The 14,564-nt window shown below is 40.6% G+C and overlaps 1 protein-coding gene across 1 annotated transcript in view; it reads left to right on the forward strand.

Annotated features, from left to right (window-relative positions):
• ascc3 (activating signal cointegrator 1 complex subunit 3) overlaps positions 1-14,564 on the forward strand; it is a 190,123-nt gene that overhangs the window by 94,106 nt on the left and 81,453 nt on the right. Inside the window, exon 11 of the mRNA XM_083989923.1 lies at positions 1,852-2,016. Coding sequence (XP_083846049.1) covers positions 1,852-2,016 — 165 coding nt within the window. The remainder of the gene's footprint in view (positions 1-1,851; positions 2,017-14,564) is intronic.

Below are 14,564 nucleotides of genomic sequence, written 5' to 3' on the forward strand. Positions count from 1 at the left end.
AGCTACGGGCAATTGGGTATTGATGAACCATGAATCTGACATAGTATTCTGGAGGGATTTTGTTTTACAGTGTGTGTCAGTCAGTTTAAGTGAGCGGGAAATTGTTGGGAGAATCTTTTCTCATCAATAATCTCTAAATGAATCTCTGTTAGCGGGGAAATCAGAGAGAATGTCATTTCTTATTTTATTTTTGGCAACCTGTAAAAAAGGGAAACGCAGGGGATTTAATATTGAAAGTCATAAATTGAGGGGGTCTCACAAGAGGCGATAAAAGATCGTAAAGAAAATGACTCAAATGTGACCAACTGAGGCAAAGAACCCCCCGATAAAATTAACTACCCAGTTTGTTTTAGAGGAGATTATGATTTATTTTTTTCAAGCCCGTCTTCAAACAGTTCTCACATTCACATATGTGCTAAAAATACACTGTCCGTCCAAAAAAAAACATTTCATTGGACCGCCTTTAGCTTTGATTACTTCACACATTCGCTGTGGCATCGTTTCGATACGCTTATATGTCACAACAGTCTCGTTTTTTTTTAAAGATTTGATTTCACCAAATGTTTAAAGCGATCGCTTCTTTTTCCCGACCACATTTCTTCCTTGAAGATGATGGTTCCCCACTCTCCTTCCAGTTTTTAATAATGCGTTGGACAATTCTTAACCCGATTTTAGTAGTTTCAGTAATCTCCTTAGATGTTTTATTTGCTTGATACATGCCAATACTGTAATTTCACCCTTGTGAAACAGATTAAAGGGCATTTCCAGTCGTAAACAATGTTTACCTCAGATATCAGGTCACCTATGATCAGTTCATTTCATACCATCAATACTCCCAATTTTACAGCAGAAATGAACATGTTTACAGCCTGGCACGAAGCAGTTTGAGTCTCGACAGCTGATGATTTCTCCTTCATGACAAGCTTTTAAATAACTTGTTATTAAGGCTCAGAGTTGAGAGTAATTGAAGGCAGGGTCTGTTTGAGTGACAGGCTGATGAGTGTTTGCCACAAATCGTGATGCATCAAGTTCTAAGCGCTACACTGGTGTTGTGGTACTTGAGAACGGTCTCCAGTACCACGTTTTCAAGGACTTGGTCTTGTCTCCTGCCGAGCTGGACTTTTTTCTCAAGACCAGTCAAGACCACAGCTGCAGTGACATCTTTTTTTTAACCACAGATGTTTCTCTCTGTCACTCGCTCACTTTGGTTTATGTGATGAAATTCAATAAGTTAAAGATAATTCAAACTGTTATACAAAATGATCTGCTTCTGTAACCTGTAATCTGAAAAACTTGGTTGCACCAGAGTCTGAAGTGGGAGATTTTATTCTGTTCAATCCAAACTTTATTTCAATAAAATATGGTATAGATTTTTATATAAAATCATCTTTTCTTTTTAGCTGAGGAATAATGTAAATCTGAAGTCACATGATTATTGTGAGTGCTGGTACTAAATACAGTAATGGTCTTAAAAATGGTCTCGCATTGGTTTGGTCTTAGTATTGGACATGGTCTTGATCTTGACTTTGTGTCGCACTTCTCAAAGTCGTGGTCTTATGGGGTTACTTCGATCCAAATGTGTAGTAGTGAAGGACTTGTGGTGTTGTGACAAATACAAGATGTGTAAATCGTGAACTTGTGTCGTGCACAGACACAGATTTTATTCAACAAGGAATAAGAAAGATACCTGATCATTTTACAGTAAATCCAGATGAGAACACAGCTCAGTCTTTGTTTTTAATTTATGTGTTTAATGATTTTTTATCAAACCGGATGGAGGCTGTTTGACCACAGTCAGTCCAGATGTATTCTCGGTTTAGACTCATTCCAGTCCGTTGTGTTTGTGTCCAGATGTTGGTGACGACTCCAGAGAAGTGGGACGTTGTGACCAGGAAGAGCGTTGGAGACGTGGCGTTGTCTCAGATCGTTCGTCTCCTGATCCTGGATGAAGTTCACCTGCTCCATGAAGACAGAGGACCGGTGCTGGAGAGTCTGGTGGCCCGGACCATCAGACAGGTCGGTGTCCCCACTATACACTGTGTTAATGTTTACTATATGTTACAGGTCTTAATCCCTCTCTCTCTTAGGAGAGTTTACAAAATTTTCGAAATAACATTTTATTCTCTTGATATGAAAATGCATTTTATAGATAAAATTGTTTGGAGCCAGAGGAGAGCAGTTAGTTAAACCAGGGAATTAGGAATTTATTTATTTAAAACAGGGACAATGCACAAAAACATTAATCTGGTTGGACAAGAAAAGATGTAGCAGCATTCGCTAATTTTCACCTGTCGTCCCTGGGCAGGTAAGAACAGATGAAAAGATAACAATATTAAAACTGTTGAAATATGACAGAATAAGAATTATATGATGGCCGTTGTATTTTAAATGTAGACAAAACAAACTAACAAAACAGGGAACAAGAGCGCCAAGTCATGAAGTTATCATGACATATCCTTAATGTGACTACCTTAAAGGGATACCGTCATGCCAAGGAAGGGTTTGGAGAACCTTCAGAGTTATCAAAACCCTTTAGGAGTTCCAGGGGGGTCCGGCTGGTGACGGATTTTCATATAATGGCGGTGGATAGAGTTCACTTTTGAATCGTCCAAAACACACACAATGAAACATCCAGATACCTCCATACTGCTCGTCTGTACTGACCCAAGTTTCCTGAAGCCACCACATGAAAAAGTTGTTGGAAAAAAATTAATGTGATCTCTGTTTTTATCTTTGTTGTAGCAGTAGCTCCCAGTGGCTCTGTTGCATGCGCAAGATTTGCTGCGAGATGTTCGTTGGTCGTTGTAAACCATTTGATGTATGATGTAAAAACGGAAGAACATCTCGCAGCAAATCCTGTGCATCTCACGCAGCCAGTATCCCTTTAATGATATCTCAGAAACTTAGAAATAAGTTACACATAGTGGAAATCTCAGAGAGATAAAGACTCTGCTCAGATTTGTAGTTTTTATCCAACACAGCGTTGGAAAATGGACTGTACACATTACACAAAGATCAATGGTCCCTACAAAGAACAAACCTGTAATTGGAACAAACCTGTACGACGCTAAAGAAAACGAAAATGTGGGAGTTTCCTCCCTAAGATGGCAGGAGGTGATTTCAGGCTGCACAGGCAGCTCGATGTAAATCCACAGGAGTAAAAACTAGATGTGCAGAGAAATAATGTATCATTACTCATTTAGCAGTTTAACAGTTTATCAACCAGAGGGGTTAAAATTAGGTTTTTCTATTACAACAGGAAGACAAGTTACAAGCTCATGCTTTATTCCTGCTGTCGACAGATCACATGTTGTTGCATTAAAACACACGGAAAATCATAGAGACGGTGCAGCGGCCATCGGTAATGATGACAGCATCCACTGTGAACACAGAGAGCAGAAGAGAAACCAGCTGACACACAGGCAGCTCTATGGAGACATTAATTAGTGTCTTACTGTATGTCATCCAGACACATTTAGCTACTTTAGGTACATCCACATCTTTATGGCTGCTCCACTATAGGCTCCCACCTATGATGTGTCAACAACTCACTGATCCTAAAGTGATAACATGTCATAAACAGCACGTATCTGCCGCATTTGCCCCACGCTGCTGCTGCTGCAGGAAAAAAAAACAAAAAAACAGTGTCTGAGAAATTTCCAGGATAAAAAAAACCCAGTCACAGTCGTGTTGGTGCTTTCTAAAAATATCCCTTTGCATCTTTTTACGTCTCCACCTTTTTTTTTTTCTTTTTCATTAATTTCCACCCATTGACGGACGCGTGACAGCGGCTTATCAAGAAAGGGATGTGGGACACTACACTGCTGCTCCCATATAAATTCCCACAAGCCCTTTGGGTGTGTGTCGAATGTCCGCGGCTGCTTTCTGCCCAGGCATGTGTCAGTCATGAACATGGGGGGAAATTGGATTTATTATGAATGCATGTCCATCCTGTCTGCGTCAACCAGCCCATGGAAGTCTTTCGATGTGCTTCTCTCATATGAGGGTAAAAGACAATATTGATACACTGAAATATCGCAATATTGTATCGACAATCGATGAGATCTCACAAGAGTACTGTACATGTCTGTGCTCAAGCGCTAGACAACAAAAAAACTAACAAAAGTCAAAAAAGTAAAAAAAAAAAAAAAAAAAACATCGTCTTGCTTATAATATCGCAATATATCGTATGGTTGCCCCTGTATTGTGATACGTATCGTATTGCCAGATTCTCGCCGACACACATCCATATTCCCAATTCCAGGATTCGGTTTCGTATTTGTCCAAATTTTGTGCTTTTTGATGGGGTTCGGTTTCTGCTGAACTTTAGAACATCAACCGAATGATGCTGCCAATGATTATGAGAAGGTTTACAAACGCTCCTCTGCCCTCCTGAACGACAACGTTCAAAGCGCTACAGCACAGCTGTCATTATCACAAAGTCCGCTAGCTCGATGCTAACATATAATGGAAAACACCATTGACGGGCTAACGGAAATTAGCATCGTTATCGTGGTAATTTTACACCAACCAACAGCTGTTATTTTAACATAAAAATGTAAAAATGGCATAAATAACACATACATTAATACTTATAGGCCTCCATTTTCTCTGCTTTGTGGAAATAATTTCACTTTTTGGGTTTTTTTCTTACTTGTTTTGAATGAGAAAAAACACTAAAGCCTGAATCCTGAATGACGCTTAAATATTCGGTGATGTTCTGAGTGTGATGCAAAATAGTGGTGAAAGTTATTGCACATAGTTTTTACAGTTGTTTGCTGCTTTTATAATATGTTTACTGTATAGGCCGATGATTGGAGGATTGGATTTGGTATTTGGTTTTGGATTCAGACAAATCTTTAAACAGTGGATCCAGGATCGGCAGAACCCTAAAAATCTGGATTGAGTCTGAAATCCATGAAGGACTAAAAGTCTGTATACAAAATGTTCCTACACATTGTTTAAAGTCAAGATGCAGTATGGATGTTCACGCTGCAGCACTTTATGCAGCAGCAATGAAGAGGTAAAACCCACTGGCCGTCAGTCACATCGGCAAAAAAGCAAGAGCAGCCTCCCTTAAATGATTGAGACTCAATTATAGCTATTTATAGAAGCTATTAGAGTTAATAATTCATTCACCTGACCCGTAAACCATCATCAGGCGGTAACATCACATCACCATCTTCATCAGCAGTTATATTGACAGAGATTACTGTTTCTCTGTGAAGGATAAAAGGAAAAAGGGACCGGGGGACGAGGTGGGAAAATAAAATGATGACACAATTTAAAAAACCCAGAGACGGCGACGTAATTAAATGACAAAATAAATGAAGGCGGATAAAGAAAGTAGGTGTGTGTGTAATTGCACAGGTGGGTAAAAATGAAATCTTTAGTGCAGCGTTATAGACTAACTGGGGCGTTCGTCATCGTGACAAAAGACGGGAACACAGATTTATGCCTAAGGACTAAGGAGCAGGGAGAGAGGGAGACAGAGGGACGGGGGATGCAGGGATGAGCCGCTGCTCTGTGCAGCATCGGAGACCTCTCGCCGGGGTTAACCGCCAGGTAATTGAAAACTGGTCCGTACATGTGACCGCTGTTTACTCGGTTCACAGCCCATTTATCTGCAGGTTTAGCTGATATTACTGAAGAAGGGCTGACTGGCTGTTTTGTGCACCTTAACACCTTTCAGAGGTTGCGCGCTGCAGTGCACAAGTTTGAAGCCCTCTCTCTCCACTGTGTCTGTTTGTCGAGCAACGCTGCACCGAAGCTTTTTTGGAGCACACGAGCCGTGGAAATGGCCTTCGCTGGAAACATCCGAGGTCTCGAGGCGGTGGTGGCAGTGACAGCGGCGCAATTAGGAATGTGACGGTCCACAGAGCCACGTGGTTCGAGGCTGGATGATCCCGAAGTGACCACATCTCGTGTTTCCATACAGGGCAGAAACCAGTGACTGAGATAAGATATGATATGATAAGAGAGACTTAAAGCAGAAGTAAGCGGAATATTTGTGTTAATATAAGTCTTAAATAGTTCTATCTTCCGACAGCAATCACTTATATAGAGTGTTTGGTCTGAAACACGGGTCTGTCAGTCACTCTGCTCTGCTGTAAGCCGAGGAGAAAACTTTCCTTGTATCCTACAACCTTTATCCAATGAGGAGAGAGAACGGCATAAAGGGGCGGTCCTCTCTGTGTGTGCAGCCAAGGGATGCGCGTGAATGTGGTGATGTAGGGACGAGGACGGGGACCGCTAACTCCACCGGCTGACAGGAAGTTAGCGATAACCACCGGATCGCTTACTTCTGCTTTAATGAATCCCTGGGCAGATAACACTTGGGGTGGGCATTGCCAAGGACCTCACGATACGATACGCATCATGATACTTGAGTCACGATACAATACAATATGATATTGCGATATCCAAATTTTGCGATATATTGCGATATTCTACATAGTTCACTGAAAAATTTAAAAGGCATTATGCATCTTAAAATCCGAGTTGTATGTACATCAGATGATAGTGATAATTCATGGGACAAACTGAGTCAAAACAACGTAATTCAAATTATCCATGCCATTTTATTGTAACTATACAAGCGCAAGTTACAACAACATATTTGCATGAACAACACACTGTCTGAGGTAGCAGATTCCAGTTGTACTGGATTTACGTCTGAAACATGATTTATTATTTGAAAAAAATCGATATATTCAAATTTTGAATATCGATATTGTATCGCGATACAAAATATCACGATATATTGCCGTATCGATATTTTTGCCCACCCCTAGATAACACACAATGCAAATAGAAAAATAAGAGAATAAATAAAGTAAAAAAATATATATAAATAATGTGAGAACAGAATAGTATGTACTAATGGATAAGGAGTAGTATGTACAAATGATGAATGTTGAAGTAGGCACACAGTGTTGAGTTCAGACTGTGATAAATAAAATGCAGCAGTGCAACATAATGACTTGTCTCAAGCCCTGTGATAGACTCATCTGAGTGAATCCTTTGTAAATGGTTTAGCGTGTTTGTTTCCGGGGGCTTATAATGTTCCTTCTATATATACAGTATATGTAAATATATATATATAGAAGTGATGCATGGATCAGCTCTGACGTGCAGCCTCAATCATAGAAAGAAGAAATAAAACAGCACCAGGTATTTACACAACAGACTGAAGTTCTCTGCTGATCAAATTAAAAACTCACTCATGATCAATAACATTTGGCCACTTCCCAAAAAAACATCCTAAATAATAAAATAGTCTAAGGGGGCTTTCACACCTACCTCGTTTGGTCCGGACTTTCGGACTTTCCAGATAGTTCGGATCAAATTGACAGGTGTGAAAGCTCCCCCGGACCACGGTCCGGACTAAAGACCGAGTCTTTGGTCCAGCCTCAGAAGGTGGTCTCGGTCTGGACTATCCTGGACCAAGGTCCGCTGCTGCGTAGTGTGAAAGCATTTTTTTTGGAAGGTTCCAACTATCAGACCAAATACAGGAAGTCACGTCAGATTCGCTCGTGCCGAAAAAATTAAATAAACAGAAAAAAGGAAAAAGGAGCCGCGGCAACCGGCGGCAACACTTGGGGAGAGGAGATCATATTATATCCAGATTTGGTCAGAGGGATGGGTGTGTCAGTGTAGGCTACACTTGTAAACGTTTACACGGAATTAAACAGTAGAGTGTTTAATATCAATCCCCAAACGATACATGCATTTTTTTTATGTGGCCTATTTTTTTTTTATATATTGACCCGAATATATATTTTTTCCGCCGAAAAAAGTCTGAAAAAGACAGATATTTATCAGCGGGTGACACCAAACAACGTCTGCCCCAGCAGGTCAGAGCTTTTATTTCTCTCACACTCACACACACAAGTGACCTGGAGAGATGCAGCCGCATCTGACAGGAGGGTCGCGCGTGTGTGCGCATAGCGTGTGTGTTCCCCTCCACTACACAAAACAGCTGATCGCTGCCACTCTGATCAATAAGAGCATGTCGCCGCGGCACAACCCTCTTTTTTTCTCTCCTTTCATCAGCTCTAAACTCACTCTTCTGCACCGCGATTACAAACCACAGCGTGCTTTCCAGCAGTAGGCTATATTTTTCTTTTTTTACACATATTTTTTTCAGAGCACTTTCTATGCGCTAACGTCAGACGCACGCTCATCCGTCATGACGTCGGTAGATCCTTTAGTCCGCTGTCATAATAGCAGTGTGAAAGCGAACTTTACTGGACTATATGGAAACAATGTAACAAAAAAAAAAAATTAAGTCCGGACCTTGGTCCGGACTATTAGGTGTGAAAGCGCCCATACTCGCCTGATTGGTCTCTGGTTCTGGTCCCTACAAGGCTCAAACATGTGGGCGCTTTCACACCTAATAGTCCGGACCAAGGTCCGGACTTAATTTTTTTTTTTGTTACATTGTTTCCATATAGTCCAGTAAAGTTCGCTTTCACACTGCTATTATGACAGCGGACTAAAGGATCTACCAACGTCATGACGGATGAGCGTGCGTCTGACGTTAGCGCATAGAAAGTGCTCTGAAAAAAATAAAATAAAAATATGTGTAAAAAAAAAAGAAGAAAAAATATAGCCTACTGCTGGAAAGCACGCTGTGGTTTGTAATCGCGGTGCAGAAGAGTGAGTTTAGAGCTGATGAAAGGAGAGAAAAAAAGAGGATTGTGCCGCGGCGAAATGCTCTCATTGATGAGAGCGGCAGCGATCAGCGATCAGCTGTTTTGTGTAGTGGAGGGGAACACACACACGCTATGCGCGCACACGCGCGATCCTCCTGTCAGATGCGGCTGCATCTCTCCAGGTCACTTGTGTGTGAGTGTGAGAGAAATAAAAGCTCTGACTTGCTGGGGCAGACGTTGTTTGGTGTCACCCGCTGATAAATATCCGTCTTTTTCAGACTTTTTTCGGCGGAAAAAATATATATTCGGGTCATTATATAAAAAAAATAGGCTTGCATGTATCGTTTGGGGATTTATATTAAACACTCTACTGTTTAATTCCGTGTAAACGTTTACAAGTGTAGCCTACACTGACACACCCATCCCTCTGACCAAATCTGGATATAATATGATCTCCTCCTCTCCCCAAGTGTTGCCGCGGCTCCTCTTTCCTTTTTTTCTGTTTATTTACTTTTTTCGGCACGAGCGCATCTGACGTTATTTCCTGTATTTGGTCTGATAGTTTGAACCTTCCAAAAAAAATGCTTTCACACTACGCAGCAGCGGACCTTGGTCCAGGATAGTCCGGACCGAGACCACCTCCTGAGGCTGGACCAAAGACTCGGTCTTTAGTCCGGACCGTGGTCCGGGGGAGCTTTCACACCTGTCAATTTGATCCGAACTATCTGGAAAGTCCGAAAGTCCGGACCAAACGAGGTAGGTGTGAAAGCCCCCTCAAGTCTCTCTCAAACCGTCTCGATGCTCTCTGCTCTCTCACCTGTAACTCAAAGAGCATCAGCACATCGACAACCTCCTTTGAAATACTATGACCTGGACAAATGAGAATATGCACCGGCTTACAGCATCAGCACAACTTTTTCAACACACTCAGGCTGGAAAACAACATAAACCAATGCTAACGGATGCTAACTGCGCTAACTGTTCAGATTTGGTGCAGAGTTAAACTCAGAAACTCTAAATTACTGAGTCTCTCTGATGTTTCTGATCAGGAAGAAGCTTAGAGACTCATTTTTGTCTCTTTTATCTGTGAAAATTGTGTTAAACAAAAATATGAATCATACAGTAGCATAGAGTTAATTATACAGTATGTCTTTAAAGGTTCAAGAATATAATTAATATTTTGCTCATACAGCATTTCACCCATGCACTGTTCATCAGAAAGTGAATTTCTACGACCCCGCCCAGCTGACATGCAGATGAACGGCAGTGATGCACAACACTTAAGATGTTTGTCAAGACACAGAGCTAAATGTGAAGTGGGTTCAACTGTACTTATTAATTATCAAGGGGCTAAACACACACACAAAAAGAAAGACTCTCCTTTGTGAAATGATCTGGAACGATTACACAAACTTTAAGGGCCAAAGTGTAATTATCTTTAGTAAATTTAGCAAAAAAAGAGGAGAAACAAAGCAACTGCAGCACAAACATGAACTCCTTTATTTCTTTAGGGTCATCAAATCTCACACTGAGATTGTAGGTTACATGGCTTTTGCACTGAACTGTGTCCATTCCCTGTAGTGTCCATTTCCAGCAATAATGATAATAAAAAAACAAAAAAAACAATGTATATGTGCTGAGAGTCTCAGCTTCCCTGGAATGGATCGTTGACTCTGTGAGGAGAAACAAAAACAAGTTTAATCTCCATATGCGTAGAGTAAAGGGGAGAGCGGAGGATGCTCAGTTAGAGTCTGTTCCACGTAGTGCACATCTGATTTACCTCCTGTGAACCTGAAACATTCTGTCCCATTACATCAGACATGCACCATCAGTCAAAGCATTCAGACCATCAGCTCCACCGGTCTGCAGCAATTGTTTTCACTTCATGCCATTTAAAGAAAAGGGGAGGAGGAGGAAGAAGGGAGGAGGGGGGGTTTGTCCAGGTTGTCTGTTTTTTGTGTTGAGGAGCTATAAAAAGAAAGTAAACAGTCCTTCGTCTTTAGCTCGGCAATGTCTTTTTCTATAGCACAGCAAACACTCTGCAGAGGTGTGAGGAGGAAGAGTTGATACGCTGCGTGAGAAACGCTCTGTAGTAATATATTTAAGATAATTTGTGTTTTTTTATTCATTTCATTTACAAAGTCTTTTTTTTTCTGCATAATCAGACTTTTCTTTGAGTGCGTGAACGCTGGTTGTATCAACAACAAAGAGCTGCTTTGTTGCAGCCTGTGAAACTGATCCTCCAGCGGCACAATTTAAATATGTTATGTCGTTTTGTGGTTTTGTAAAGTCACGCTGAGCTTTTAACAGATGTAGGTTAGAAATTGCATTTTTTTTTAGGGTAAGGATGATGATGAACTGTGGGAAGAGGAGAGGGAGTGAGTGTTTCAGAGAGAGAGAATGCTAGAAAATGTAATTGAGGCAGAAAGTTAAAAAAAAAAAAAAAGCTAGGGAAGAAAGAAGGATGGAAAAAAAATAAAAGAAGTAGGTGGGAGTAAGTGATATGAAAAGAATAAAAAGAGGGAAAGAAAAAAGTGTAAAGGAAAACAGAGGGATCAGTGAGTTAAACAAGAAGCTAAAGTAAATTATAGAATAAAAGAAGAGAATAAAAGAAGTGGGTGGGAGTAAGTGATATGAAAAGAATAAAAAGAGGGAAAGAAAAAGTGTAAAGAAAAACAAAGGGATCAGTGAGTTAAAAAGAAGCAGAAGTAAATTATAGAATAAAACAAAGCGTTTTATTTGTGTGAATGCAGCTGAGAGGTCACAGGGTCAGTCTCCACAGCCACTATGAATATAATGGAAACAAGTATATGAAAGAAAACTAAATATTCATCATTACCTCACCTGCTCTGCAATTACCCAGCTGTTAATTGGAAGCAATTAATTCAAAATGTCCAATTAAACACTATCTCTGTTCTGCTTATAATTAGAACCAAATAACACCGGCCTGTCCAGAAATGCATAACTATTATTATTATTATTATAAAATTCTAGGTTATTAAAGGGCTGTTTGACTTTGATAATAAAATATCCCCAGAAATGATTCTGCAACATAAAAAGTATTAGTTTTTTTTGGTTGTTTTCAGGTTCACTTCTGCAGGTTTGGTTCGGCTTTGATCGCTACGTGTCGGCCCCCCGGAGTTATAAAAAAAAAAGAAAGAAAAAAAAGTGGGTACATCGTGTGTCGCCGCGGCTACGGGGGGATTACGGCTCTGTACTTGAATAGAACATGTCGGACTCTTCATCCTGCCACCGGTTACATGTATATGTGACTACAGAGGCAGCGTCTCTCCGTTTGTGTCTTTGTGTGGGGGAATTTGTAAACAGCTTGTAGCCGAGCCCCTCCGAGTGAAGATGCTGGGTGGCAGCCACATGCCTGTCAGACCCCCCCCCCCCCCCCCCCCCCGCCTCACCCTCCTTCATCTCTCCCTCTCTCTCTCTCTCTCTCTCTTTCTTTGCGGTTATTATTGCCACACCTGACGGACTGCTATAATTGATTGTGCTGGAGGAATTACAGTGGCTGCCTCTGATGTGCTTTGGTGCTTAAGTTCATGTCTTCAGACGCATTAATATGGAAATCCCTGTAAATTAAATGATATTTGTCCCCCTTTTTATGCAAATATTGGAGAACTGAGACAGTTATCACTTTGATGTTTTGCTTGGAAGAGCCTTGTTTTTGGACGCCGTGTTCTTGGCTGGCTGTTCGTCTACCAATTATACACCGCATTCAAGTTAAAGTCCCTCTAACCCTCCTTATATAGGCCTTTAACATTGTTCTCTTTCAGGCCTCATCTTCACGCTCCTTGGTATTTGAGCAGCATGTGCGCTGTGTACCTCCGCTTACATAAGATGTGCCTTTTATAAATACAGTAGGTGCATTAGATGCTCGACTGTGATTCTTAATGCCCACAAAATGACCACTTTTGTCTCTTTTGGAATAAAAGGTTTCCACCCACTGTAGTTCTCCGCCACTGCCAAGCCTCCCTCGGGGCATGCCCATTTCTGCAGCCGCACTAATCCCATTCCTGTATAAACAATGAATCAAAGAAATATGTATCAAGATCAAAGAGATGACCCCACTGAGAGTGGGATCACCAGCTCCCCTTCAAACCCAGAGAAATTTGGAGCTTTTACTCGGCCTGTTTTGGGTTTCTCCAGCTTGGAAAGCTCAGCTCTCATTAGCCTTGTTTCAGCAGCAGCAGCAGCAGCAGCTTCAGGCAGCTGTTTTCACTGATAAAGCTTTCATAAAGCCACAGCGCACTGTACCTGCCCAGCTCCGAGCGGCACAAACACACAGATAGCCACTAAAAACAAAACCAAAAAAAAAAAAAAAAACAGTTCAGAGCCGCGCTGAAAGAAATAACCACAATGTAAAAACACTCAGTGGAGCAGCCTTCAAACCTTTTCTCTAATAAACAAAGTACTATAACCCCAGACCACAGGCACTGTTTGTATTGATGCCGTTTGGGTCACATTTGGAAAATCACATATTTATAAATAAATAAAAAAAGAGAGAAAAGAAAAATGACTCTTTTTAAGTCTCTTTACGACCCTGGGCCTCATTCATTTTTAAGTCACAGATCACTGTGTCCCAGTTTCAATCATTCCTGTGCACTCGGGTAAAACTACAGAGCATGTTGAGTCCAGATCACAGCAGCTGTGACACCCGTCAATAATGTAGAAATGACCGGTCATAGGACTGACCGGTAACGACACCGGTGCAGCAGCAGACACATGTAATGTAAGTAATATTTATATTCCTGTAATTTATATTACACCAGATATATATTATTATAAGTTATAACATTGTTCGTTTTTATTTTATTGAGTTTAAGGACAGTGTAAACTTGCATTAATAGGTTAAAAGAATGAAAAAATGTGTGCACCAGATTTAGCAGGAAGCTACTTTCCATCTGTCGTCCTCACATTAAACTAAAATACATTCACACAGCATCACATGACATACAAAATCCTATGTATGTTTATATTTTAAAGTACTTTTTAAATTCATTTATATAGTGCAGTATAAGGGAAGACACATAAAAAAACGGTACAGATGTGCATCAACAAATACAGCAAGACCAACATACGGGCAACAAAACAAATTAACTGTCAAATACACAAAAAGTTCTCCTAATAAAACCCAAATTATAGCAGCAGGTCTATTGCCCTAATAAAAAACATCAGAATTGCACTGAATAATAGTAGCAGTATGATAATTAAAACGGGACACAGATTATATAAAGTCGTGCTATCTGAGTAACAATTAACACCAAAAAATAAAGCAAACAAGAGGATAAAACAGAACAAAGTGACAATAAATAAAGAAAAACCACTGCAAGTAGAAGGACAAGAGCCCTCTACAACATATAACAAGTCATTTCATAACTTATTTTGTATTAATTACATTCTCTCTACAGTCATGTTACCCCTGCACACACGTGACAGATACATAACATATCATAGATTCATGTCAAACTGTTTCATGTCCTTCAAAGTTGCTAATGAAGAACAAAAAAAAAAAAGAACAATTTACAACCCGAGCTGACGGAGCGGTGGAAATGACGAGTTTATAGAAATGTCCCTGATGCTCTGACAGACCACAAGATACGGAGACGATACGGCAGCGGCGTCAGACTTCAGAGAACAGAACAGTGACAGCAATATTGTTGCACAGATTAGATCTGCAATAGAGATGGATCTTTATTTTCATGTCGCTGGCGTATGAATGAAATGTTTGTAATTCAGTATGAGAGCCAGCAGCTGAGAGCGTGTTTCCGATCCTATAGACGTCTTTATCCTGCTTCCTGCTCCACTCTGTCCCCATTAGAGGAAATTCCTTCCTGCACTTGTGACATTTTGTTCCCGTTCCTGCACAATGAATTCATATATACAGTACGTATATAC

This window comes from Trachurus trachurus (assembly GCF_905171665.1).
Source record: "Trachurus trachurus genome assembly, chromosome: 16".
NCBI classification, from domain to species: Eukaryota; Metazoa; Chordata; class Actinopteri; order Carangiformes; family Carangidae; genus Trachurus; species Trachurus trachurus.